Genomic DNA, 26313 nt, shown 5'->3' on the forward strand with positions numbered 1-26313 from the left:
ACTTCGTCACAAATGTCTGACCCCTCCCCCCCCCTAAGTGCGTGACGTCATTTATGGACGGCAAGACAGCACTCTATCGTCTAAAATACGGGGCCCTGTTCAACTCAAACGTGGATGTGGCCAAATCACCGCAAACGCCCAGAGTTGACAAAAGATGGGGGGGGGGGGGTGTTTAAGGGCTTACGCGTTAAACATTTGAATATTTTGTGTTCACCGACACAGCCCCCGCCCCCCGTGTGTGGTGAGGGAGATACCGACCTGCGATACTGGCATCGTGGTTGTGACTCTAGCGGTGGATAGATCATGGCTCGTGGTCTCTGTTCTAACATTGTCTCTGTTGAAGCCAACGTGGCTAGGAGATGTTAACTATCTCGCCTGGTGTACAGGATGCCGTGGGTTCGATCCCGACCATGACCCCCGGAGTTTGCGTGTCTCTATCATCATCACAGTGGTTAGGAGATGTTGATTGCCTCGTCTGGTATACAGGTCGGGGGTTCGATCCCGACCCCTGATGCCTGCTGCTGTATATGTGTGTCTTTCTCCCCGTGCTGGTGTGGATTTTCTCCAAGTCCTCCGCCTTTTAGCTCCACATTTAGAATCAACGTCACGCGTTTCGAGCATTTGGCGCTCAGCCACTTCGTTGAGCTGTCGTCTGTGGCCAAGTCGCTTCTGAAAAAGAAGCGAATAGCTCGGCGGGCCTTACCTGGTAAAACAACAACAATGGCTTAGTTTCAAGTTCCCTGCAATTCTCTGTACGAGTGGCTGGTGGTGCCCATCTCTCAATCAGACGAACACTCAAAACTGGCGGTGTCGGTTGCGTGCCAACGAATCTGTGTCGCGCAATGTCGAGAACGACAGCAGCATTGCGACTGCGGCATGCTCCGTCTAATTGACATCGCACGAGCGCTTCACTTGACCATCGACATCTTGAGCAAGGGGCCGAGCAACATCAACAACAGCACGCAACCAGGCGACTTCGTATCAGACGACTCGGGCCCACGCGTCGTCGTCATCATCGTAAACAACGGGGATCAGTGGCGTAGTGACGACCAGTGGCGTAGTGACGACATTTATCAGCTCAGGGGGGTGCGACAATCAGTCGAGTGGGGTGCCCAATATTGGATTTGTCTCGCGCGGTCACACCGAGGCTATTCTACATCGCGGCTCCTCTTGGCTAAGGGGCCGTCCATAAATGACGTCACGCACCTAGGGGGGTGGGAGACAAGCCCAACATTAAATTATATACTGTATTACTATACACCAGTATATAATTTAATGTTGGGTTTGTCTATGGCAGCATATAGTACGGGGTAGACCCGTGTGATGTAAGGAAAAAAGTTTAGCTGGAAGCATATTATATTTTTTGCGACATAGAATTGTAATGTGTTACTTACTGTTAGTAGCTCAGCTTATTGGAGAGTATATTTAGTATACTGATGATACTATGTAGTTTATACTTTAGTTTTTTAAGTGGTTGTTTAGTTACTGCAGCTACATACTATTAACATTCCTTCACTTTATTAATACTACCCCTACCCCCTCCCTTTGATGCTGCAAATCCTGCATAATGCACGTGCATAATATGACTTTGAAACCCCCCGCCCACCTCCTACGCATTTCACAAGTAGTACTAATCACATACCTGCAGTTCCCATAAATATGCTAAATTTCTCTTGATATGCAAATTATTTTGTCAAGGCGACCTTCCCCCCTTCCAACCCAGCTTAAATATACGCTCCAAGCGTGGTGATGTTTCATTCAGACGCTGTCTCCCCGACAGACCTGGTATTCACCTGCGGACGGCTGCTTGCGTTGTGGCCGAAACGTCGTGAGAATTATTTTATTATGTTTTATTTTTATTATTTTATTATTTCCCTTCTACGTGACTTTACCGAAAGAACCAAGAAGATGAATCCCTGCAGTCACGAAAGCTTTAAACCGAAAAATGTTTTCTCCTACAACATCAAAGTGCAGCGCCACATTAAATACGCACTACAATGACAATAGTTTAAAGCGATTTGAAGCATGTTTTATTATTTTTGGGGGGGGGGGGCAGAGCTGTGACGTCATATTTGAGGGAAGGGGGGTCTGACTTTTTGTGACGCCGTGTGACGAGGGGGGGGGTCAAAAATCGTCCAAAATCGCGTGACGTCATTTATGGATGGCCCCGATGTATGCGTGCTCGTGTAGAACTTCTTTCGCACCGTGCGTAGCCAACCGTGCTAAACAGAGGCGGAACGAGCTGCCGCCCGTTGTCCGCATCACCGGCAGCGTGACCACCGCGTGGGTGAACACGTGGACAACAAAAAACAGTCACAGCTCACGAGAGAACAATAATAATAATACCACGCAAGCGCTGTGAAATAGGCACGACTGATTTATTTGCGATTCAACAGGCAACGGCATTCACGTGACCCCCCCCCCCTCTTTAAATAGAAATGGAAAAACTAAAAGATGGACAACGTTGTGAGCGCACCTCGACAGCTATCGGAGTTATTGTTCATCGTCTGCGTGTTACGCCGCGCGCCTCTGACCACACTTGCCTTTGTGAATGAGAAGAAGAAAAAAACATCTACGCAGTTATTTTGACATCGTGCGTATTATCAATAACGTGGGGACGCAACTTCCATTGGCAAAATTAACTGGCAACAGTCAACAGTCAGTGCCGGCAGCAGTCGGTGCCGGCAGCAGTCGGTGCCGGCAAGTCGGTGCCGATATCAGTCGGTGCCGGCAAGTCGGTGCCGGCAGCAGTCGGTGCCGGCAGCAGTCGGTGCCGGGAGCAGTCGGTGCCGGCAGCAGTCGGTGCCGGCAACAGTCGGTGCCGGCAACAGTCGGTGCCGGCAGCAGTCGGTGCCGGCAGCAGTCGGTGCCGGCAACAGTCGGTGCCGGCAACAGTCGGTGCCGATATCAGTCGGTGCCGGCAACAGTCGGTGCCGGCAGCAGTCGGTGCCGGCAACAGTCGGTGCCGGCAACAGTCGGTGCGCTTCGCACGAAGTTTAATTTCGCGGCAGGGACAAGTTTTGAGGATGGCACGATTTTGTTCGATGCAGGCCATTCCAAATATATGTGTAAGTTGTATGAATGTATGTCACCTAAATTAGTTACTGGCTCTCCAATTACACATTTAAATAGTGTTGTTATTCGTAGTGTTGTTTTCAAATATATATTATTTAAATAAAATATTCCAATCTTTAGCACAAATACCCTGCAAGGTTACGGTGAAAAAATAATAATACAATGCGATTCAAAACATGCCTCGGTTTATTTGATAAATGGGAAACTTTGCGGTTTGATAACTGTCACCTCAAAACTTATGGACCTGTGCCAATTTGTGTGCGCACGTGATCGAGGCCTTTCTTCGTCAGAACGAGTCGTGAGAACGTGGGGGGCGAAACACGCCCGACATAGGATGTCAACAATCTCGAGCCGACGGACATACAGACGACATTCCGTCTTATCGCGCACACACCCACACGCGCGAGACCTCCGGCCGTCTCGGCCGTGTGCCGTCGACAGCGGACTGCACGTGCAATAAACGCCTCGGAGAATGGTTTACAAGTGCTTCAAGAGATGCCCTTTGCCAAATTAACACGGACGAAAACAGCACAATGTTGAATCTTGACTGAAAGCTTTCGTGAGTGCAGGAATTCATATTCCTGGGTCACACAGTTGATTAATGATTTTGTTTTTTTTTTAAGAATCTGGGACAGAGCCCAGCGGAAGCAGGAGGGCGCCCCCATCCTTGGAAATTTCACGTTGAAATTTCAGCCAGGATTATCTCGGACCCACGCCAATCATCATCGTCGTCGTTTTTCTGGGGTCGATAAAATAGCACTGCCTGGGGCGAAAGACATCGGCGGAACTCAGTGGGAGGTCCACAGATATTGTCCTACAGAGCGACTAATCCTAGAGCAATGAGACCGAGTCTCTTAACATTAATACTCCACGTGTCATTAGCGATTCTCTTGGACATATATTACGGTGCGGATTATTGAGATATAACTTACATTTTATGTGAAAGATAACAAGCACATTTTAAATTAAACCACAGTACAAAATTATCAATCGCGATCACCGAGTGCACTGGAATTCAACAGAAGCTGATGATGCAAGGCATTATAAAAGTAGTTTTTTTCACATTGTGCCTCTACATTTTTGCTATTCTAAATTATTTTTGTAAATTTTCTGTATTTTTTTTCTTTATAAATATCTTAATTGCGCATTTGAATAGGCTCAGTTAATCGAAGCAAACATTTACACAAATGTGCAACATAAACATAACGTAATAAGTATCCTGAACACAATGTGCGTGCGCGTGTGCAATGCTCATACAATAGACGAAATATTTTAAGTATATATATAATTTACAGATTGGAAAATTGACAAGTGTTTTTTCTTATATTTTATGCTTTAAGGTCCAATGACCTCACATTATTCAAGCAACGTTGCTCCTACCTACAATTAGTACGAGTTCAAATCGTAGGCAGGATCAACCCATCGACTTGCCATGGCGTTCCAGTGAACGCTCCTCTTCCCCTGGGCAAGGGGAGCGTCTCGGAGATTACCGCCACCTTAGAACGACGCACCTCCACCCAGAGCTCACCTTGGAGCGCGTAAAGCAACCATCCCTTTTATGAATGCGCTCGCATCTGAAGGTCAACCCGTGACTCCAAGGCAGGGCAGTTGCACTCGCACAAAGCTTGTTACGGATCAAGGGCACGCTTTGTGTTGCGACTACATCGGTCAGCTGTTCACACGTAGCCCGGGGAGAGGTCGCCCAACCTGACAGTGACATGCACTTCCACCTACTCAGGGGTGTCCTGGAGAAGGGAAAAAACGCTTGAAAACCCACGAAAGTACATTTGTCCAGAGAGTACGGTTCTGTTGAGAGTGCAGATTCAGGCGGATGGGGACGTGACGGAATCGTTAAATACACTGTAGCTCCATCAGCATGTGGGTTATCAAGTTTTTAATCACGGGGTATTTCCCCCCAGAACACCAACCCCCTTTAAACGAGGACAGCACCTCAAGTGGAGTTGTCCCCGAGACAGCTGCCAGGTACCCTCCAGTCAACCGATTGGCACGTTCCTTGCGGTGGGGTAAAGTGTGGGTAACACAATCTCTCTGCTATGGAATGAGAAGAGTTATGTTTGTGCAATATCAAGCAGACACAACATTTACTGATAAAGCGAGGAGCTCCGCGGTTGCATTGCGTGCAGTTGTGAGGTTGTCTCCATGTGGATGGAAAGTTAATTATTCAAGTTTCACGAGATCTGGAAGCCGGCCGTGGCAATGTTTACAGTAATATTAAACATGATTGTAAAAAAAAAAGCAGTACATTTAAACGAAATTTCTCGTTTTCTTTTCAGGAGTTTGTCGGATTTTTTTCCCTCCAAGCAGAAAGTGCCCTAGCAGTGAATATCACTGGTACTTAGCGCCATCCGAATTTTACACAACAGACCACCACAATATACAGTCATCTAAATAGAGTAATTATGCTGCTGCTGCTGCCACCACTGCCGCCACCACTGGTCATGCAAGACGCGAGGACAACTGCGTGTTTCCAAAGTCAATGCAGGCATCCTCCGTAAACGAGGATCCTGCGCTCCCTACACCGAGCCGCGACGAAGGCGTGTGACGTGCAACCCCACTAGCCTTAAAATGTCCAGGGGCGAGGGAGCAGTGGCCTCCTTGAGTCGCGATGGAGCCAAAGCCGGTGGCTTACAACAGCTGTGCTGCTACAGGCGACGGCCCAGCTGGACGAGGGGGCCCCACTGTCGGCTGTGAGGGAGTGAGCCGAGAGGCACCGTGAGCCGAGAGGCACCGTGAGCCGAGAGGCACCGTGAGCCGAGAGGCACCGTGAGCCGAGAGGCACCGTGAGCCGACAGGTACCGTGAGCCGACAGGCACCGCACACCCGCGATAGAGCACTTCGGAGATGAGGGTCAGTGGGTCGTGTCACAGTACAGCAAGTGGGTTTATTCCATCTGTGCGGAGATTTCGATGTCATTCAATCGCAGGCATGGGGTTTTTACTCCGGGTACTCCCGGTTTCTCATCACAAGTCAAACAAACACTCGTTGGTGGAATTGGCCAAATATTCCAATGGCAGGACCCTCCTTAAAAGGAGTCGTAAGCTGTTCTATCCGTCGCATGAAAACAGCGCCACTGACGGTCCTGCGCCATTCATGGAGACAAATGCAAAAAAACGAAGCCCAATTAAAATAGCGGGTCTCACGGCAGCATGGTGGCAACATCAGACATGTATTTATTGTCTTTCATACAATGCTTATTTAACCCAGGAAAGCCTCACTGAGACTTGCCTCTTTTTAGGAGGGTCCTGCCCATTTTTTTTGCGGTTTGGTGCGATGATCGCCACGTATATATATTCCAACCGAGTCGTAATTTGTGGGTATTTTTTTTTACTTTTTGGCAAATTTGGCCCTCGCCGCCGGCACACGATGGGTCCACTCTTTCGAATGGCATCACGGGATCTTTAACGGTCACCATGAAGCAGACAGCGCGTATTTTTACAGTTAATACCACACCGCAGTATTAATCAAGGAGGGGGGGGAGCTGGATTCGAACCGCGGACCTCTGTAACGAGCAGGCAGATGGGCTACCACGAGAAGAGAGGCCCCATGTCCCCGCCGATATTGATTTTAAATAAAGCCGAGGTCCCCCATCTCCAGTTCTCACCGCAGCAGCTGTGAGAGCTGCACGAAGCCAAGTTTTTTTACTGAAACCGGGGAACAAAGACGAACAGCAAAGCAAGAGGGGTGGCCTGGGAACTCTCACAGACGCTGACGGGGGGGGGGGGGAGTGCAAAATAATAAAGTGCCTTACGAGATACGGCTCCACTGAATTTGTGAACGTTGGCCCGAGTTGTTACAGATGGGATAAAAAGCCGAATAAAAATCTAATTTCAGGAGTGGGGTTTTGTAAAACGGGTTGATGATGCGGCAACAGCCGGTGGGCGTGCAGTGAATTATGACCTCGCGAGGCCCCCCATTACCGTGCCGAGCCATCGCCTGCAGCAAACGTAAACACATTTTTGACTATTTCTTTGAGAAAACCACGCACAATCATGCTCACGTGCTCCCCCACCTCTATTACACCCAACAAGCCACAATCAATTTAATAAATTAATAATTTGTCGGACCAAATATATTTTCATTTTTAATAGCGGTCTTTTCAATATGTCCAGATGGCACAATCCAGGAAAGATTTTGTGAATTTGCGGTCCCATACGGAGAGGCCAAAGCACTGGGAATAAAGTCACGTCCCGACTGTGGAGGCCTCGACCCGCAGTGTCGCACCAAAACAAACACTACGCCTTCTCTCCGCTCTCGTGAATTTAGGTGGCGACATTTATTGCACCGCAGTCGCCTACGGGATCACAGAAGAGATCGTGAGTGCCACTGCAATCAAAACTATCCCTGGCCCATGCGCGGGCATCGCTCCGTCCGGGGCACGTGGGTGCCTGGCGGTTGCCGCCCGCCCCTGCTGGGTTACGACTTAATCTCCAGGATGGAGGGGTTGTGGTCCAGGATGGCCAGGATGATCTTGTCCATGTATTGTCGCAGGTGCGCGTTGATGTCCTCTAGCTCTTTGAAAGCGACCATCAGCTGCCAGGCACACAAAGGTTGACTGTTAGAGACGGTGAGGTTGAGAGAGAGCGCAATGAGGTTGGGCTGATGAGAATGCGTCAGGAGAGAAAATAAAGACGATAACATAAAAAAAAATACCGCTTTTAGCCTCCTCGTCAGTGGCAGGGACTGGAAGGCATTTAATGTGTTACCACCCCGGTGATGAATTATCACGATTTGAAGGGGCGAATCGATTTAATAAATTATTAATTTCTTTATATTGGTTGTATCATTTTGTTAGAATCGTGACCCTGAATCATTCAATTTCCTTTTTTTTTTTTTCCCATTCTGAAAATGTAGCACCTCTCGTGGCTGCAGAGCCACATGGACCAATTGTACACAACACATATGAGAAAACATATCACTGATTACAGGCGTGTATCATGAGCATAATAATAAATTTTAATCAACGCCTACCATTCATTACACACTGAGCTGAACAGGATCTGCAAGTGGCAAAACGTCTCCACAGGAAGCCGCATGTCATGTGTAAACGCGGGTGCGTGCGAGTGCATGCGTGAGTGCATGCGTGTGTGCGTGAGTGCATGCGTGTGTGCGTGCGTGCGAGTGAGTGAGTGAGTACGTGCGTGTCACCAGTCCTCCCTCCCGTACCTCGTCCCGTGAGGCCGAGTCAATCTCCGCGGCGAGCGAATGAGACTTGGTGGCGGCCGAGAAGAGGTTCTTGGCCTCCTGGAGGCTCAGGCTGATGATCTGCCCGTTAAGCTCATCGTTAGACTCCTTCAGCTTGCGGTTTTCCTGTGCAGGAAGGACCAGGACAAACTTCCATTACCTCGAGCGGTCTCCCAGTGCCAACCTCCGCACGCGGCCCGAGAGGAACGTGAGCGAGGAGAGATGGAACACTGAACGGCAGTTAACTTATTATTCTGGGCTTCCTTCACTTGTGAACCCAGTTTAATCACAGGCCGCTTGCACCCAAATAGATGAACTCAGGATCTCTGTGGTCCAGCATCACTGATTCTTGAGCCACCCGGCTTGCTTGATCAGGCCAGTATTTAATGATGCAAACGGTCCCTCCCCCCCTCCCCCCCTCCCCCATTGTGCCCCATGGTGGCCCACGTGAGGTCCTGTGTGAGCCCCCCCATTTGAGGCCTGTGTGAGGCCCGCTGCGTGAGGCCCGCTGCGTGAGGCCCGCTGCGTGAGCGTCCCCCGCCCCGTGTGAGGGGCCCCCTGTGTGAAGCCCTCACCATCTTGACCCTGCGCACTTCCTGTTCGAGCTCGGCCTCGCGCGTGCGCGTGTTGTACTCCTGCAGGCCCGAGGAGGCGCTGCGCCCTCGCCCCCCACGCTCCATCTCCAGGCGGAAGAGCTGCAGGTGCTCCAGCTCACGCCGAAGGTCCTCGATCAACTGCGGTGCGCCGCACGGGAGAGGGTTTGGGAAAAAATACGACGAAATATTGATTTGCGTGGTCGCTTACTTTGTGGCCCCTTTACAACAATGGCTGCCCGCCCCCCCCCCCCCCCACAACTGACAGTTCGTGTAACACGACCGATGATGTCACGAAGCCCCGTCCGTCACCTCCCGTCCAGTGGCATGCGTAGGAACAGAGGGGAGACTTCCCCCCTCCCACCCCCCAACTATTTTCGTGATATTTGACGAGAACCAACAATCGGTGATCGATCGCTTGGCTAATCGAAAGTCTGAGCTCTACACGGGAGGGAGCGCTCTGGAGCGGAGTTCTTTCACTGCAGTGACTCAACAATCCGTGGGCAAATTAACCGTGCTTGTGAAAAAAATCATATGAATAGAAAATGCTACATTCCACACCAATTTCCCTCCCTTGATGTTCACGGTGGCTCTATTGTTAGCTGCTCCTCGCTCGTGACTCAGCAAGTTTAAACTAATAAATCACGCGATGTTTCAGCCTTACAAGTTACAAGCGCTTTGCTTCACCTATGGAGCAGTAACTGGACAATGGAGCAGTAAGTATTTTCTATCGGGCTGCAGAATAAAACCCCCATGTGCCGGTGGGCCCTGCAACATCATCAGTCACGTGCACGACGGATACAAACGAGGTAGCGCGGCACCGCCGTCGTCGCGCCCCTCGTCGCGTCGCGCCCCTCGTCACGTGGCGCCCCTCGAGTGGCCCTCGGGCGCAGTCTCCCCGGCGCTGCGTGCACCCCATTTAGCACCCGGCCGATATTCGTTAGCTGCTGTCAGTCAGGGGGATTGTGGGAGCGAGGCGTGGTCACGTGGCGGACAACGGCAAACCTCCTGCGTGGCTTCCCTCTCCTTCTGGAACTCGTGCCGGTCGCGCTTCATCTTGTCCGAGAGCTTCTTGCTCAAGTCCATCTCGTCCTTCACGCGCAGCACAAGGTCCTCCAGACGCTCCTCCAGACGCGTCTTCTCCTGGAGACGCCACGGTGGTGGAGTGGGAGGGGGTGGGTGAGCAGATACGGGGTGATGGGTTGAGCAAAATGATCGTCTCTACCCCAGCAACATTCACCACGAGGTTATTGATGTCCCAGAGACAATCCTTCAAATCAAATCGATACACACTAAAAGGTGTTCACGCCTTCGTATTCGTGCTCGGCTATCACAAAGGCGTTTTGTTTCACAGGCGGGTAAAGTCAATCAGAGAGGGGCGATGTTTCTGTGCGGTTCTACCTAATTAACTTATTTTTCGGGTATTTTTTGTTTTACCATTCGCCAAATTTAGATCGAGACGCTGCCAACACTTTTTTTCCCCCCAACGTCACGGCATCTTTAATGCGCGCTGTGAAGCAGACGGCGTGTGCATGTTGAACTTCTTTTGCACCGTACGTATCCAAACGTGAGAATCGGAGGAAAGTTTACCGTGAGCTGGTAAATGACAAAAGGGGAGTTCTCTGCAGAGAAAGCAATCGCCATTGTCTTTTCGGGGGGGGACTATTAAAACTTTTTTTAACCGCGTGATTTCACCCGCAGCCGGTATATTTACATCGTTGCCCACATCAGCAATGAAGTGGTAAACGAGAGCTCACCTCTTCGAGTTTCTCTATCTGCGTCTTGAGTCGCGGCACTGTGGTCTGAAACGCCTCGTTTTCCTCCTCCACCAGGAGCAGCCTGGACACGCGCACGTGCGCGGCGCGCAAACACACGGCACCTATGGTCACGGTGGTGGCACAAGCTTGTGGTGCGGGCAGCACCCGGCGCAAACACGGCCCCGCGGTGCGCAGCGTGGTGCCCACAATGCACTGCGTGACTCCCATAATGCACTGCGTGCGTGGCTTCCACAATGCACTATGGACATACTCCAACTGTGATAGGACGCACGAGGACTCCACCAAGACCCAGGATCTTCGCGGTGGGCGCAGAGGGGGTTGGGGTGCTCGTATTGAAGCTGCTCAGATGCCGCACCGTGCGGAGTTGACTTCAATGCCAGATTTTAAACGTGAACGTGTACATCTAAACGAACGGTAGCATTACCGAACCACAGAGATGTGCATGCTTGGAATTCAGGAAGAGGAACACACGGATGAGAGAAAGCCAGAGACGTCAAAGTGACTGAAAATTAAGCGGGTCTGGGGAGGACACGTCTCTGGGAGTGAAGTGACCAGCGGCCAAATCTCACAATGGAGTGGCAGCCAATTGAGGGAAACATAACACAATGGACGTAAACCGCGGAGATGTAGCAATGAAATAGGCTCGTGCCTATTTCATTGGTGCTAGAAGGGACCACTAAGGATGACGAGGCTTGGGGAGGCTTTCATCCAGCAGCGCATAGATCACGGCTGCTGCTGCTCTGTCGACGACGACGACGATGATGGAGGAACCGATGGCCCCTCCGCATAGCGACGAACGAGCGAGTGAGCGGCACCTGTTGGCGAGCGTCTCCATCTGGGCATTCTTCTCGCGAGTGAGCCGTGTCGTCTGCTCGCGGTGGCGCCGTGCATCCTCCTCCAGCCGCTCCTCGCCGCGCACCTCGGTGTCCTTGAGCTGCTCCTCCAGCTCGTGGATCCTGCCGCAAACGTTCCACGGGATTAGCCGCCACCGCAGCCACCGCCGCGTGCATGAGTGAGTGCGTGAGTGAATGCATGAGTGAGTGTGTGAGTGAATGGATGAGTGGGTGCGCGAGTGCGTGAGAGTGAGTGAGTGAGTGCGTGAGTGAGTGTGTGAGTGAATGCATGAGTGAGTGTGTGAGTGAATGCATGAGTGAGTGTGTGAGTGAATGCATGAGTGAGTGTCTGAGTGAATGCATGAGTGAGTCGGTGAGTGAATGTGTGAGTGAGTGAGTGCGTGAGTGCGTGAGTGTGTGAGTGAATGCATGAGTGAGTGAGTCGGTGAGTGAGTGCGTGAGTGAGTGTGTGAACGAGTGCGTGCATGAGTGCGTGCATGAGTGCGTGAGTCAGTGAGTAAGTGAGTGCGTGAGAGAGTGCGTGAGTCGTGAGTGCGTGCGTGCGTGCACGGCACCGCGCGCACCTGTGCACCAGGTGCAGGTTCTCCTGCTTGAGCTTGCTCTGCAGGTCGCAGTTGGCCACCGTGTCAGTCTCCAGCTCCAGCACCTTCTTCTCCAGCATGCTCACCTGGCACACGGCACGCGGGGGGGTCATTATCGACAACCACGACGAGGAGGAGGAGGAGGCGTGACTGGGCAGTGACGACGACGGCGGTGAACATGATGAGTGATGATGACAATGATGACGATGTTCATGGTGAGAACAATGACAACAATCACGTTCCCCGAGGCCGTGGGGATGGGCGAGGTGCCATGGCCCCCGTTTGGCAGCCTGTCGGGGAGATGACTTCAAGCTGCCCACCAGCAATCGAATGTCTTTCACACCGTATGTAGCCAACCGCACGTAGACAATGTGTGTAGTATTATATATACTAGTACTAGCTTCACTACCCGGCTTCGCCCGGGACTTGGATTCACCACGGCCGGCCGCCTTTGTCTCGCCAGTGGCAATGTTGACACACCGCACCATTTACTCCTTTGAGGCTGAGTTGACCTAGGGGAGGCCCAGGACCGGTTCATATAATCGTCACCGGCGGTGGCCGTGAGTGGGAATCGAACTCGTGTTGCCGGGTTCGTAGCGCAGCGTAGCGCTAACCACTACACTGCCGCTCCCCCCACACACACACGCTTGCTGCAGACACGCAACTTTCAGGGTGCGTAGGGCAGTAAACTACTCAAACAATAAAGCAATGCTGCGCGAAGAACGCCTTAAATCTGCAACACATTTGTATTTCACTTTACCCGCGGAGGGTTGGAGGGGGGACATCAGCAGGCACACGCCGTTTCACTTCCGTATAGGGGTCACATGACAGATGTGACGTCACAGCTCACTTGCCGTGCAAAACATATGTGTAGTGGTGATACGCGCTGGGTGTATATGTCGTGTGCCAGCGCGTATGTACGGGTGTGTGTGTGGTGACGCGCGCTGACGGGGAGGAGCAGGCGTCAGTGCGCGGGTGGGGGTAGTGCTGCTGATTGGCTGTGTGCCGGTGACGCGCCCAGAGGGAGTGATCGGGTAGCAGCGCGGTGTGATTGGTCGGGGAGTGGAAACACGCGCTGAGCGGAACCGGATCGTAGGGATAGCGCGTGGGGATTGGGTAACTGAGGAGCGGTGCCGACGTTGAGGTCCGCATCCGCTCCGTCTCCCGGGAAGAAGGGGTATATAAGGTGATGCACAGAGGAGCAGGGGGCAGAAGTGGAACCATCTAAGAATGAAGACGAAGGTGCAGAGATAGAGCCAGTAGAGGAGAGTAATGGAGAGTAGAGGAGAGTAATGGAGAGTAGAGGGGAGTAAGGTATAAGTGTGTAGCCAGCGAGAGAGAACGGTCTACACGAGCTGAGTAATGTATAGTGTGTAGCCAGCGAGAGAGAACGGTCTACACGAGCTGAGTAATGTATAGTGTGTAGCCAGCGAGAGAGAACGGTCTACACGAGCTGAGTAATGTATAGTGTGTAGCCAGCGAGAGAGAACGGTCTACACGAGCTGAGTAATGTATAGTGTGTAGCCAGCGAGAGAGAACGGTCTACACGAGCCGAGTATGCATACGGTGTAGCCAGCGAGAGAGGAAGGTCTACACGAGCCGAGTATGCATACGGTGTAGCCAGAGAGAGAGATGCAAAGTCTACACGAGGCGAGTGGAGAGTGTAGCAGAGGCGCAGAGTCTACACGAGGCGAGAGAGGAGTGTAGCCGAGGCGCGGAGTCTACACGAGGCACAGAGAGCCGGCAGCACAGAATCCAGAGTCAAGAGAAGCGCATTGTGAAGAAGAGAGGCCACGCGTTGTATTGTTACAAGTCAAGATTTAATAAAAGAAGTGTGTTCCCGTCAAGGAGTTTCCTGCCGTCATTTTCCAATACTTCATCTGGCGTCAGAAGTGAAACGGGCTTCCAAGCATGGAGACAAGGAAGACCCGTAGGACCCACGGGATTGACCGCGAGGAAAACCTGGACGACTCGGGGCCGCTGGTGGCGGGGGGCGAGGAGGAAGACTTGCCCACGCTACAGGATCCGTCGACGGCGCCGGCCGAGCGACCGGGGACCGAGGCCGTGCTTCGTGAGGCGCACTCCCGACTGGCGGAGCTGCTGCTCGCCGCCGCGTCCATCTTGGCGGAGATCAGCTCGTCGGGAGGAGCGGGGACGGTGGGGGACATTTTACAAGGTCGCCCCGCAGATTCCCGCCAAAACGAATGGGGGATTCCCGCCATTGCGCCTGGGCCTACTTTTGGCGGGAACGGCGAGCGCCACGTGGTGGTGGGTTCCCAAGCGCGCGCATCGACGTCATCAGCGCGCGAGGGGGTCCGCCATTTTACGTCTGCCGCTGGAGCCGCCATCTTACACACCGACGGAGAGGCGGAGAGGAACCACGAGGCGGATGACTTCATTTTTCAGCAGCGTCTGCCCACGTTGTCAGCCTTCAAGGCGGAAGGCGGAGACTGGGGCAAATTTCAGCGAAGGTTTTTGGCGCATCAAGAGATGTCAGCGTGGTCCGATGCTACGGCGCTGCGGGCGTTGCCTGCCCTGCTGGACGACGACGCGCTCGCGGCCTTCAGGTCTGCACGGAAGTCGGACCGCTCCACGCTGAAGGATGCGCTGTGTTTGTTGGCCAGGGTCTACGGACCTCCCTCGGCGTGCCGCCATCATTTCTACGCAAGACGGAAAGCGGCCACGGAGACCGCGCTGGCCTATCGCACGGCGTTGCTGGCTCTTGCTGATGCTGCGTTCCCTCGGATGGACGAGGAGGGCCAAGACGCGATGGTTTTGGAGCAGCTGCTTAAGTTGGCGCAGGACCTGGGGGTCCCTATCAACACAGCTGACGAGATTGATATTTCTTCTTTGAGAGTCGCCACGAGTATTCAAGCGCACGAGGCCCTACAACGGAAACAAGGAGTTGGTTGCAACGCTGCTGTCGTCGCAGCTCCGGGTTCGGTGGTCACCGAACCCCAAGTCGTCAGCCCACGAGAGGAGGCGTTCGCCACGGGACGACCAGGGGACTGGAGGCCGGGGGCTCGGTCGCCTCTGCGATCGGGCCGAAAGTCGGAGCATCCAAGATCTACTCCGACCCTCGTCACGTGCTATAACTGCGGCCTCCGGGGCCACGTGGCGTCTGGGTGCCGCGCTCCGCGTCAGCGCGCCATGGGTGCTCGGCTGGACGACGACCGAGATCCCAAGTCATCTCTACAATCCCCGGCAAGTCGCGGCACCTCACACGCTCGGCCTGTTTATTCGGCACACATGGGACGCCGCGTTGCGGCGGAGGAGGGCCGGTTAAGGTTCGGGGATTCGGTTCGGCGAGGGGGGTTCGGCCGGGACCAGGGAGACATCGAATGGGCGGAATTGGGGCATAGAATTGTGGCTGCTTCGGCGGGTTCGTCCGTTGTTACGGGATCTATTGATGGGGTCGAGATTAGGGTGTTAGTGGACACGGGGGCATCGGCAACTATTATATCGGACCTCATTTATGATATTCTCCCAGTCCAATGTCGTCCGCTGCTTCCAGTGGATGTGCCATTTTACGCCGCTAATGGGGGATCGTTGGGCATTATCGGTCAGATTAGGGCGTCCATTTGCATTGGAAATATCAAATTGTCGGGACCCGTTTTCGTTTCGTCTTCTTTGGCGGTTCCGTGTCTTTTGGGCACTGATTTTTTGGCTAAAATGCCCATTAAAATTCTTATCGATCAACGATGCATTGAACTGCCATCGGGTCGCCGGATTGCATTTTTGACGAGCCCTACTGACATTCGGACGGCGTGCGCTACGATACAAGCGGTGGCGACACAGACCGTGCATGTGCCCCCGGGTTCACAGATGTTGATTCCCCTCCGGTTGCGGAAACCATGGGTGAGGGAGGCTTCGGAACAAAGTATGCTTTTGGGTCCTTCTAACAAGGCTGTCGGGGGTCTTGATTTATCGGTGGCTCACACTTTGGTGCGGGCTGACAGGGATCCGTTTGTGATGGTTTTGAACGCGGGGTCGCGGCCAGCTGTCATTCCACAGGGCACCGTGCTGGCTCACGCGGCGCGGGTCCCTGTGGATGATGGGTTGGTTGCGCAGGTGGGCTCGAGCCCCGCGCGGAACGTTGAGCCAAGGGAAGACCTTGAGTGGGTCCATTCGCTATGCGCCGCCTCGGACGATTTGTCGGCGGCGCAGTTGGGTGCGCTGCGCGAGTTGCTCATAGAATTCTCTGATGTGTTCAGTAAACATGAGTATGACATTGGGTGCACAGATTTGTTGCACCACCACATTGAAACGGGCGATGCGGCGCCGGTCAAGCTAAATCCCTTCCGACTGAGTCCCGTGGAGAAGGAACATGTTCAGTCGGCTGTTAACGAAATGCTAGAAGCCGATATTATTTCGCCCTCCTCTAGCCCGTGGGGAGCGCCTATTGTGCTGGTTAAGAAGCAGGACGGGTCCCTGCGATTCTGCGTTGATTTCCGTCGCCTGAATAAGATCTCTGTGGCTGACGCGTATCCGCTCCCCAGGATGGATGAGTCCCTCGATGCATTGTCTGGTGCGCGATATTTTTCGACTCTTGATTTGTTATCGGGGTTTTGGCAGTTGCCGCTCGACGAAGAGTCGAAACCTAAGACAGCATTTCGGACTCCAGGGGGGCTGTTCCAGTTTAACCGGTTACCCAGGGGACTTCACTCCTCTCCAGCGACGTTTCAGCGACTTATGGAGTTGGTTTTGTCGGGCTTGCAGTGGGATACATGCTTGATTTATATGGACGATGTCATTGTTTTCAGTAAAACGTTTGAAGAACACCTCCAGCGATTGAGAGGGGTGTTCTTGCGAATGCGATCGGCTAAGCTGAAATTTAAACCGGCCAAATGTCACCTCCTTCGGAAGTCGGTTAGATACTTGGGTCACATTGTCGATTCTTTGGGGATCTCCACCGATCCCGCGAAGACGGATTGTGTCGGTTCGTGGCCGACACCTACGTCCGTTTCCGACGTGCGTAGTTTCATCGGGTTTGCTTCTTATTATCGGCGGTTCGTTGAGCACTTCGCCACTATTGCAAAACCCTTGCACGCTCTAACGGCGAAGGGAGTGAAGTTCAAATGGGGACCGGAGGAGGAGGCCGCGTTTCGCTCCCTCCGGGACGCCTTGGTGGGTGCCCCACCCTTGTGTTATCCCGATTTTGCCAGTCCCTTTTTGCTGGACACGGATGCTAGCAACACGGGCATTGGGGGGGTGCTATCCCAAGTCGTTGGGGGTGTCGAAAGAGTTGTCGCCTACGGTAGTAGGGTGTTGTCTCCGGCGGAGCAGCGCTACTGTGTCACCCGTCGCGAGCTGCTTGCCATTGTTTTTTTTGTGCAGCAGTTTAGGCCATATCTTTATGGTCGTCACTTTACAGTCCGAACGGACCACGCGGCGCTACAGTATTCATTGAGGGTCGCCCAGCCCTCGGGCCAGTTGTCGCGTTGGTTGGAAGTCCTCCAGGACTATCAGTTTACGACTACGTACCGTAAGGGGTTGCGACACACGAATGCCGATTGCTTGTCGCGGTTGTTGCCTTGTGATGAATGCGCGTGTTTGTCGGGATCGGCGCGCTGTAAACCGACGCTTGCGGGGGAGATGGGGGCACTGGCTGCGACAGCGGGCGCACCGATCAGGGATGATTCCACTGCCTCTCAGGGTCGGGACTCGCTGCTCTCGCTGTCGCTCAGCGAATGGGGCCGCCTCCAGATGGCGGACAGCTCGCTGCTAGCATTGCGCCGCAAGGTTGGGGGTCCCGAGGGGGACCAGGAGCGTACCGGCTCCTATGTACTTGAGCAGGGAGTGTTATTGAAATGGGACAGTTTGTCCCGGCGGAACGCACTCGTGGTGCCTTCCGCTGTGAGGGGGAGGGTTGTCTTGGCGGCACACGAACGCCTCTTGCACTTGGGAGTTAACAAGACGCTTGCCCTGCTTCAGCGTGACTATTACTGGCCGGGAATGGGAAGTGATGTGGTGCATATTCTGAAGGGGTGCGTTGAGTGCGCCAGGCGTAAACCACCGGCCGTGGCAGCTAATCCACCGCTGCAATCTATTCAGGTCTCGCGTACCAACGAGCTCGTTGCACTCGATATTTTGGGGCCCTTCCCAGTCACGCCGAGAGGGAATAAATATTTGTTAGTGGGGGTCGAATACTTTACCCGATGGCCTATGGCGTGGCCTCTCGCTAACCAGTCGGCAGCGGCTGTGACGGATGCCTTCGTCCAGGGCTATGTCCTGGACAAGGGGGCTCCCGAACGCCTGCTGACCGACCAAGGTAAAAATTTTTCGAGTAACTTGTTGCAAGAGGTGTGCGATCTGTTGGGTACCAAGAAGGTGCGTACCTCCCCGTACCACCCGCAGACTGACGGGATGGTGGAGAGACTCCACAAAACCTTGACTTCCATGCTGTGCCAGCAGGTGTGCGAGGCACATGTAGATTGGGACCTGCAGGTCCCGGGAGTCCTTGCCGCGTATAGAATGGCCCCCCATGCAGCTACGGGGTTTTCCCCATTCTATTTGATGTACGGTCGGGAAGCTGACCCGCCAATAGAAACGCAACTTGGCCTGTCCGCTCCACGAACTAATTCTAATTTGGCAGAACATATTAAGTTTAATATTCATAAGCTGACAGAGGCGAGGGAGGCCGCACGGCTTAATTCGCGGGCTCGCCAAATTGCTAATGAACGGTTGCGGGCACGGAAGGTGTCCATGCACGAATGGAAACCAGGTGACAGGGCCTGGCTGCATTGCCCTCAGGCACCCTTGGCTACGTCGCCTAAATTGTTGAGACCGTGGAGGGGACCCATGGAGGTCGTGCGCGTTGCACGGCCCCAGTGCGTTCAGATAAAGTGGGGAAAGCGCCGTTGGTACGTTCACCCCTCCCGACTGAAACCGTTCTCGCCTCCATATGGCCTCCCCGTGTGTCGTGATGGCCGGGCGTGTGACGTGACCGGCGACCCAGAGGGGGAAATGTCTCTGCCTGATCCACACGTATTTTCGCCTGATCTGCTCCCAGGTGTCTCGGAACTGACAGCTGCCGATCACCGGCGGCCGGATCTCCGCGGCGGGGCCGGCCCCTTCAGGCCCGTTCCGCGCCGTCTGGAGCAACCGGAACCGCCGGACGGTCGTCAGTGTCCCGCCCCATATGATGGACCAGCCAGACGGACTCGCGCCAGGTCGTGCTACTTTGCATGACCTGCCTCGTGAGGAGTCGGGGCAGTTGGAGCGCCTCGTCACTGCGTGTAGTCGCAGGGACGTGGGGCGCGTTCGTTTCGAATTTGCTCGTATCGTGTTATTGTTGACTTTTCGTGTTCATTGTCAATCTGTACATAGTTATTCTTGTTGTTGTTGTTGTTGTTGTGTTATGTTACGGGGCACACTCGGGGGGTTACGGGGTTTTTTTTTGTTGGTTGTCGTTTTATCATCGCGGTTGGTTGTTGTTAGCAGCCGGGCCGGCTGCGAGCTATGTGGGAGGGGGTGATGTAGTGGTGATACGCGCTGGGTGTATATGTCGTGTGCCAGCGCGTATGTACGGGTGTGTGTGTGGTGACGCGCGCTGACGGGGAGGAGCAGGCGTCAGTGCGCGGGTGGGGGTAGTGCTGCTGATTGGCTGTGTGCCGGTGACGCGCCCAGAGGGAGTGATCGGGTAGCAGCGCGGTGTGATTGGTCGGGGAGTGGAAACACGCGCTGAGCGGAACCGGATCGTAGGGATAGCGCGTGGGGATTGGGTAACTGAGGAGCGGTGCCGACGTTGAGGTCCGCATCCGCTCCGTCTCCCGGGAAGAAGGGGTATATAAGGTGATGCACAGAGGAGCAGGGGGCAGAAGTGGAACCATCTAAGAATGAAGACGAAGGTGCAGAGATAGAGCCAGTAGAGGAGAGTAATGGAGAGTAGAGGAGAGTAATGGAGAGTAGAGGGGAGTAAGGTATAAGTGTGTAGCCAGCGAGAGAGAACGGTCTACACGAGCTGAGTAATGTATAGTGTGTAGCCAGCGAGAGAGAATGGTCTACACGAGCTGAGTAATGTATAGTGTGTAGCCAGCGAGAGAGAACGGTCTACACGAGCTGAGTAATGTATAGTGTGTAGCCAGCGAGAGAGAACGGTCTACACGAGCTGAGTAATGTATAGTGTGTAGCCAGCGAGAGAGAACGGTCTACACGAGCCGAGTATGCATACGGTGTAGCCAGCGAGAGAGGAAGGTCTACACGAGCCGAGTATGCATACGGTGTAGCCAGAGAGAGAGATGCAAAGTCTACACGAGGCGAGTGGAGAGTGTAGCAGAGGCGCAGAGTCTACACGAGGCGAGAGAGGAGTGTAGCCGAGGCGCGGAGTCTACACGAGGCACAGAGAGCCGGCAGCACAGAATCCAGAGTCAAGAGAAGCGCATTGTGAAGAAGAGAGGCCACGCGTTGTATTGTTACAAGTCAAGATTTAATAAAAGAAGTGTGTTCCCGTCAAGGAGTTTCCTGCCGTCATTTTCCAATACTTCATATGCATTATTGCGCCCACCCCCCCCAAAAAAAATATACAAAAGTCTATTTTTATAATTTTTGCAAATTTCAAGTTTGTTGCATGTCGGAAAGTACGCTAAACATTTTGAACAGACACACATATTCACAGATTTCCCTTTTATATATATAGATATATAATACAATGTATCATACGAATTAAGCTAAAGGCAGCATCGCTTGGGGGAGAGACGCTGTAGCCGAGGGGGTGGGTAGAGATGAAACTGATTCTGAGGCGAGGATTAAAACCCCCATTGGTTGCGTGTTCAGTGCAGCTTCCACGTATCCCCTCAGTGCAGCTGTTCAATGCAGGAGCTGTTCAGTGCAGGTTCCACGTATCCAATCGACTACAGCTCCTCCGTGCAGCATACATCGCGCCATTCCTGCTTCTATGAACATTTGTGGTGCCGCCTCAGCCAAGACCCGGTCCCCACTCCCCTCCCTCCCTCCCACCGCCCACCCCCCCCATCCCCTCCCACCACCACGTCGTTTAGCCCACGCATCCTCCACCTCCCCACCCCCGATTTGTAAAATTCTGGTGCCACCCAGGGTCAGGAATGCCGATGAGGGTCGTTGGGGCCGTGAGGGCTGCTGGGCCACGAGGCGGCGAGGGCACGAGTGGGCGTGCGTGGCGCTCACCTTCTCCCCGATGTCAGGGCCGCCCAGGTCCAGGCTCTCCGTGTAGAGGTCCTCCGTGCTGCCCGCCGCGCTGCTCAGCGAGCTGTGGTTCAGCAGCTGCCTGTGGGGGATTCGTCAGCGTCGGGCATCGTCGGCGGCACCGCCTTCACGCGTTGTCGATCGGATTGACATCTTATGTAGTGCGGTTTATTTGTATTATTTTCCCCCCATCATTTTTCTTTGGTCATTCTTTGCTCCGATTTCCATTTACTTCTATTCGCCGTATCATGTTTTTTTGTCACCAGAAGTATTTTATTGAAGGAAAAAAAAACAGGGGAAGGCGCGGCGTGCGGTCAGACGGGGTTGGGTGGGGTTAGGCGCGGGGGGGGGGGAAGCAGAACGGAGCAACCCCACCAGGCGAGCTGGGGTCCCTAAGTGTAAGAGACAAAGTGGAGTGGAGACGCTTTGGCGAGTGCAGTGGGGGAGGCCAACGAGGCTGTTAGGGGCCGTGTGTGTGCCGTATAAAAAAAAATAAACTATAAGGCGCACTGAGCTATATAGCTCTTTTTCAGAAGTGACCTGGCCACAAATGATAGTTCAACGAAGTGGCTTATCACGTGGAAATTTATAGCAGCCAAATACTCGAAACGCGTGTTGATTATAAATATGGAGGGAAAACCCGGAGCACCTGGAGAAAAATCCACACGACCACGGGGAGACAGCCATGCAACCTCCAAATATACAGCAGGCGTCAAGGTAGGATTCGAACCACGACCTCCTCACCACCGCAGCACTCCTTTAACATCACCATCATCATTAGTGACGTCATCGTGATCATCATCAAAGTCAGCATCATCAACAACATCATCATCATCATAACCATCAGACCATCAATGTCAACATCATCACCGATTCTCTAATCGTCCCATTCAGTTTGGACAGAAGAACGAGAGTGATTTGACAAAACGAGGATAACCCGCTTACTCAGCAGCTCGTCCTGATGACTGAACTCAGCCGCCAGGGTTTGAGCGTGCGAATGGTGTGCCCCTGCGACAGAATGAAGCGACGTACACAACGCATTGCCATTCCAACCTGCAGTGTGACTCCATGTGCCACTAAAAGGAGAATATTAGCCGAAATGTGGAGCGCAAGGACTCAAGTTTTGAAATCATCCAGCATGAATGCGAGGATTGAAAGCTGAGGCCAATCAATGTTCGGGGTCCGTGAGCCTCCTCTCATAGTGCAGCTTCCACGTCTTAACCTCGCCGGCTTCCAAACTTCTGTTTTTTTTTTATTACTTCCCTTCTACGTGACTTTACCGAAAGAACCAAGAAGATGAATCCCTGCGGTCACGAAAGCTTTAAATCGAAAAATTCTGTGTTGGAAGCGCGCACTTTCACGCGCTAAAACCCAGCAGCACTCCTCTCACCTGGCAAACGCATTCGTAGATATCCTCCGATTGGGGCTGAAAAAGAGAACAAAGGCACCGCAAATCAGTGGGTGCAGCTGGGAGGAGCTGAACAAGGGCCGACCGCAAGCCAACGGTCGCTGGTCTGCTCTACGGTCCCAATGTCACAGCGGTTAAAGGCCCCCCCCCCACTCCGGAGTAAAGAGGTGAACGCAGGACACGGCTCTCGCTCAGACAAAGAGCCGATCAGCACGGAACGATCCCTCCCGTCGCAGGCCGACACGTGCCGCCAGTCTCGACATGCTCATGTCGTGGATCAAAACAGAACGCGCTCCGCGCACGACATCCACTGCAACCGTGACAGCCGCAGCGCCCACTCCACGTGGTGTGCACCACTTCAATATCTGTGTACTCAGTCATTCATGCATTTGACTGGGTGCCATGTTCATCGTATTGCGCACTGTAGAGGATATAGATTAGATTTTCTTTATTGTATTCGTGTCATTGTGTGTTTGCTGTGTGTATGGGGAGCGGTCGTGTCGTGGTTAGCGTGCTGCGCTACGAACCCGTGACCCAGGTTCGATTCCCGGTCATGGCCACCTACACCAATGATGATTATCTGAACCGGTCCTGGGCCTCCCGTATGTCGCCTCAAGCAAGTACCTGGTGCGGTGAGTAAACATCGCCACGAGGGCGATGTTTACTAGGGCGTTGATGCTGGCCACTCACCCTCTCGTGTGCCGTGCCGGCTTTCAAAGGTGCTCGCTAGCAGCACTTCCCCCAAAGGTCTATTAACGGCTATACGGGGATTCCTTGTTGAGTTTCTAATGCTCTGTGTAAAAACATCGCCACTCGAGAGATAAAGGCGGCTGGGCGTGGTGCTGGACCCAGGAGGAGGCTCTACAGATGTTTTGATTATTTTACTTTTGCTCACAGATGTTCTGCTCCAATTAGGCGGCCTAATTGGAGCAGGACACGAGACGGCACTAGGCCTGCCAATTAGCGGCGAGTGTGGAGCTAACGAGCCGCGGAGGAGCGCCGCTCACGCCGAGAACCCAACGTGCCGAGTAGAGAAGCCAGGACCCACTTCAAATTCCAACCGCAACGCCACTCGGCTGAATTTAAAATTGTAAAAGTTACGGCTGGAGATCAGTGCCGAGTGCCTCGCCATCTGTGGGGATGAGGCGGTGGGGAGGGGCGATCTTACCCATCGCCCCCCCACTGCACCACCCCAACCACCAGTGCATGCCAAGCGATGAAGCTGCACTGGTGTCCATGGGCTGGAGCGGCTTAGAGAGGAGCAATCGGACAGAAAACACCGCTTCATTATTTCATTCCTTACACCGAGGGCCTAAGCCATCCACGAAAAACTCTGCTCATTCCAACCGATCGATCAGGAGAATTTTGCCGGGCACTGCCGTTGGGTCACACTGTGGCTCCTTCTTGCGAGCTCAAGGGGAGGGCGATGGGGCCGGTGGGGCCGGTGGGGCCTGAGGTGTGCACCGGCCGCGGGGAGGGCGGTACCTGTGCGCCTCGAGGTGGCGCAGGCGTGCGTCGAGCTGGCGCAGGAGGTCCACACGGCGGCTGCACTGGCTGCAGTAGAGTGCCAGGCCCGGGCTGGGCGGGAAGAGGCCCAGCCAGCGGCGCTGCGAGCGCTCCGACGGGCTGAGGCCCGAGCGGGGAGGAAGCGGCGGCGAGAGGCGAGGGACGGCGGAGGAGAGGAGGGAAGAGCAGGGGTGAGGGTAAAGGAAAGTTTGAGGAGAGGCGAGGAGAGGAGGGAAGAGCAGGGGTGAGGGTAGAGGAGAGTTTGAGGAGAGGTGAGGAGAGGAGGGAAGAGCAGGGGTGAGGGTAGAGGAGAGTTTGAGGAGAGGCGAGGAGAGGAGGGAAGAGCAGGGGTGAGGGTAGAGGAGAGTTTGAGGAGAGGCGAAGAGAGGAGAGAAGAGCAGGGGTGAGGGTAGAGGAGAGTTTGAGGAGAGGCGAGGAGAGGAGGGAAGAGCAGGGGTGAGGGTAGAGGAGAGTTTGAGGAGAGGCGAAGAGAGGAGAGAAGAGCAGGGGTGAGGGTAGAGGAGAGTTTGAGGTGCAAGCGAGATAGCAGATGTGGGAAGAGGACGAGAGTAGCCAGGCAGATGCGTGGAGAGGAACGGAGATGCAGATTGAGATGTAAAAAGAGAAGGAGAGAAAAGGGGATGAGATGAGAAGAGGTGACGGGAAGACGGGTGAGGTGAGAGCAGGGAGGAAGGCAAGGAGGTGCCAGGGAGGAGACGGGGACAAGCAGCGGGGGAGAGCAGAGAAGGCCGCGGCAGAGAAAAATCACCATGGCAGCGTGGATTGATCCACAATCACGAAGAAACCACACGCGGTCACTCGATTAGCAGATTGGCGCTTGATCTAGACAACAGCGAAGAGTGTGCAGGGGCGAAGCCTCGCGCCGGAGGCCCTGCGGATCGCGGCCACGGGGGGGGTGACGCGGGGGTGGGGGGGGGGGGGTGACGCGGGGGTACCTGGTGGGCATGGAGCCGGCAGGCGCGTCCAGGAAGGCGCCACCCTGGCGCTCGCTATGCGGCTCCGACACGAAGTCGCTCTCGTCGCCTTCGCCGTAGTCCTCAAAGTGCTCCTCCTCGCTGGGCTCCGCGTGGGACACGGAGCGCTGGGGGGTGCTGCACACGCCGGGGAACACCGCACTGCTCGCTACCGCTCGGTGCCACTAGGTACTGCTCGGTACCACTCAGCATGGCTCAGCGCCGTACCGCGCCGGTGTAACTGCCATGCAGTGGTGGCTGAGTGGCTCAGAGTTCGTCGACGCTGAGCCAGCACCGCTGAGAGCCTGGGTTCGAATCCAGCCCTAGCGATTCAATGAAACTGACTCCTCGAGTGTGCCGAGTTGATTGGTTCTGTCCATTCACAAATGACTTCACACCTAATTTGGCCAAATTTGTATTCTACAGTTGGTCATTGTGGGATTGTCCCCCCCCCTAGTGTGGAAATAAAGGTCACAGGAAGAGAGCCCTTCCAGTGACCCCTGCGAGAGGAAAGAGTGAACCTCCCCACTGGCTTAGGATGGTCAATAAAGTGTCACCATAATTCAATTCGAATGTACGTAGCAACTCAATGTGACCGCATCTCCAGACACCGTACAGAAACAGGGAGCGTCTTAATTTCATAGATTGAAAACTAATTTCTTTAGAATGGTTTCGTGTGTTTAGCTTATTGTCCTTCCCCCGCACCTCTGATTAACGCGGTTGGCTACGTATGGTGCGAAAGAAGTTGACCATACATACATAGACAGAAAAACACCATCAGTCATAGGCAGGAGGAGCGGAAGGCTTGAGCCTAGAATTATAACAGGGGCGGGGAGTCAACAGCACGGATGGGTGGGGGAAGGCAGATCCAGGAGAGCGAGCACCGAGGCGAGAGCGTGTAAACATTCCCGACTCGACATCACGACCTCTCGCAGTTCGACTCGTGCATCCACCGTGGAGCGACCGTCACCGCTCGTTTCATGTTCACGCGAAATCATGGCTCAGTGCAGTCGTGCGCATGCTATCTATTCATCGGTAATAATCCGTTCGACGTAAGATTATTACCGCGTGGCTTTTAGGGGATCTTTTTTTATCTGAAAAGCCTAAGTCTGGATTATAATGTGAGCTCGAAATAAAAGAGCATCGTGCAGTTTTTGGTGGAAGGGGTTGGAGGCAAAAC

General features: G+C 53.8%; 1 protein-coding gene across 6 annotated transcripts in view; it reads right to left on the reverse strand.

Annotated features, from left to right (window-relative positions):
- Positions 1-7164: 7164 nt before the first annotated feature.
- RAB11FIP4 (RAB11 family interacting protein 4) overlaps positions 7165-26313 on the reverse strand; it is an 83247-nt gene continuing 64098 nt past the window's right edge. For all 6 annotated transcript variants that reach the window (XM_078872957.1, XM_078872958.1, XM_078872955.1 and 3 more), the window contains 11 exons: positions 25116-25271; positions 24139-24279; positions 22636-22671; positions 21228-21327; positions 12066-12169; positions 11464-11604; positions 10628-10709; positions 9876-10013; positions 8853-9011; positions 8260-8403; positions 7165-7626 (listed from right to left, as the gene is read on the reverse strand). In XM_078872957.1, the coding sequence (XP_078729083.1) occupies positions 7510-7626; positions 8260-8403; positions 8853-9011; positions 9876-10013; positions 10628-10709; positions 11464-11604; positions 12066-12169; positions 21228-21327; positions 22636-22671; positions 24139-24279; positions 25116-25271 (1318 nt within the window). In that variant the 3' untranslated portion in view covers positions 7165-7509. The remainder of the gene's footprint in view (positions 7627-8259; positions 8404-8852; positions 9012-9875; positions 10014-10627; positions 10710-11463; positions 11605-12065; positions 12170-21227; positions 21328-22635; positions 22672-24138; positions 24280-25115; positions 25272-26313) is intronic.

The sequence above is a fragment of the Lampetra fluviatilis genome, chromosome 35, assembly GCF_964198595.1.
Source record: "Lampetra fluviatilis chromosome 35, kcLamFluv1.1, whole genome shotgun sequence".
In the NCBI taxonomy this organism is placed as follows: Eukaryota; Metazoa; Chordata; class Hyperoartia; order Petromyzontiformes; family Petromyzontidae; genus Lampetra; species Lampetra fluviatilis.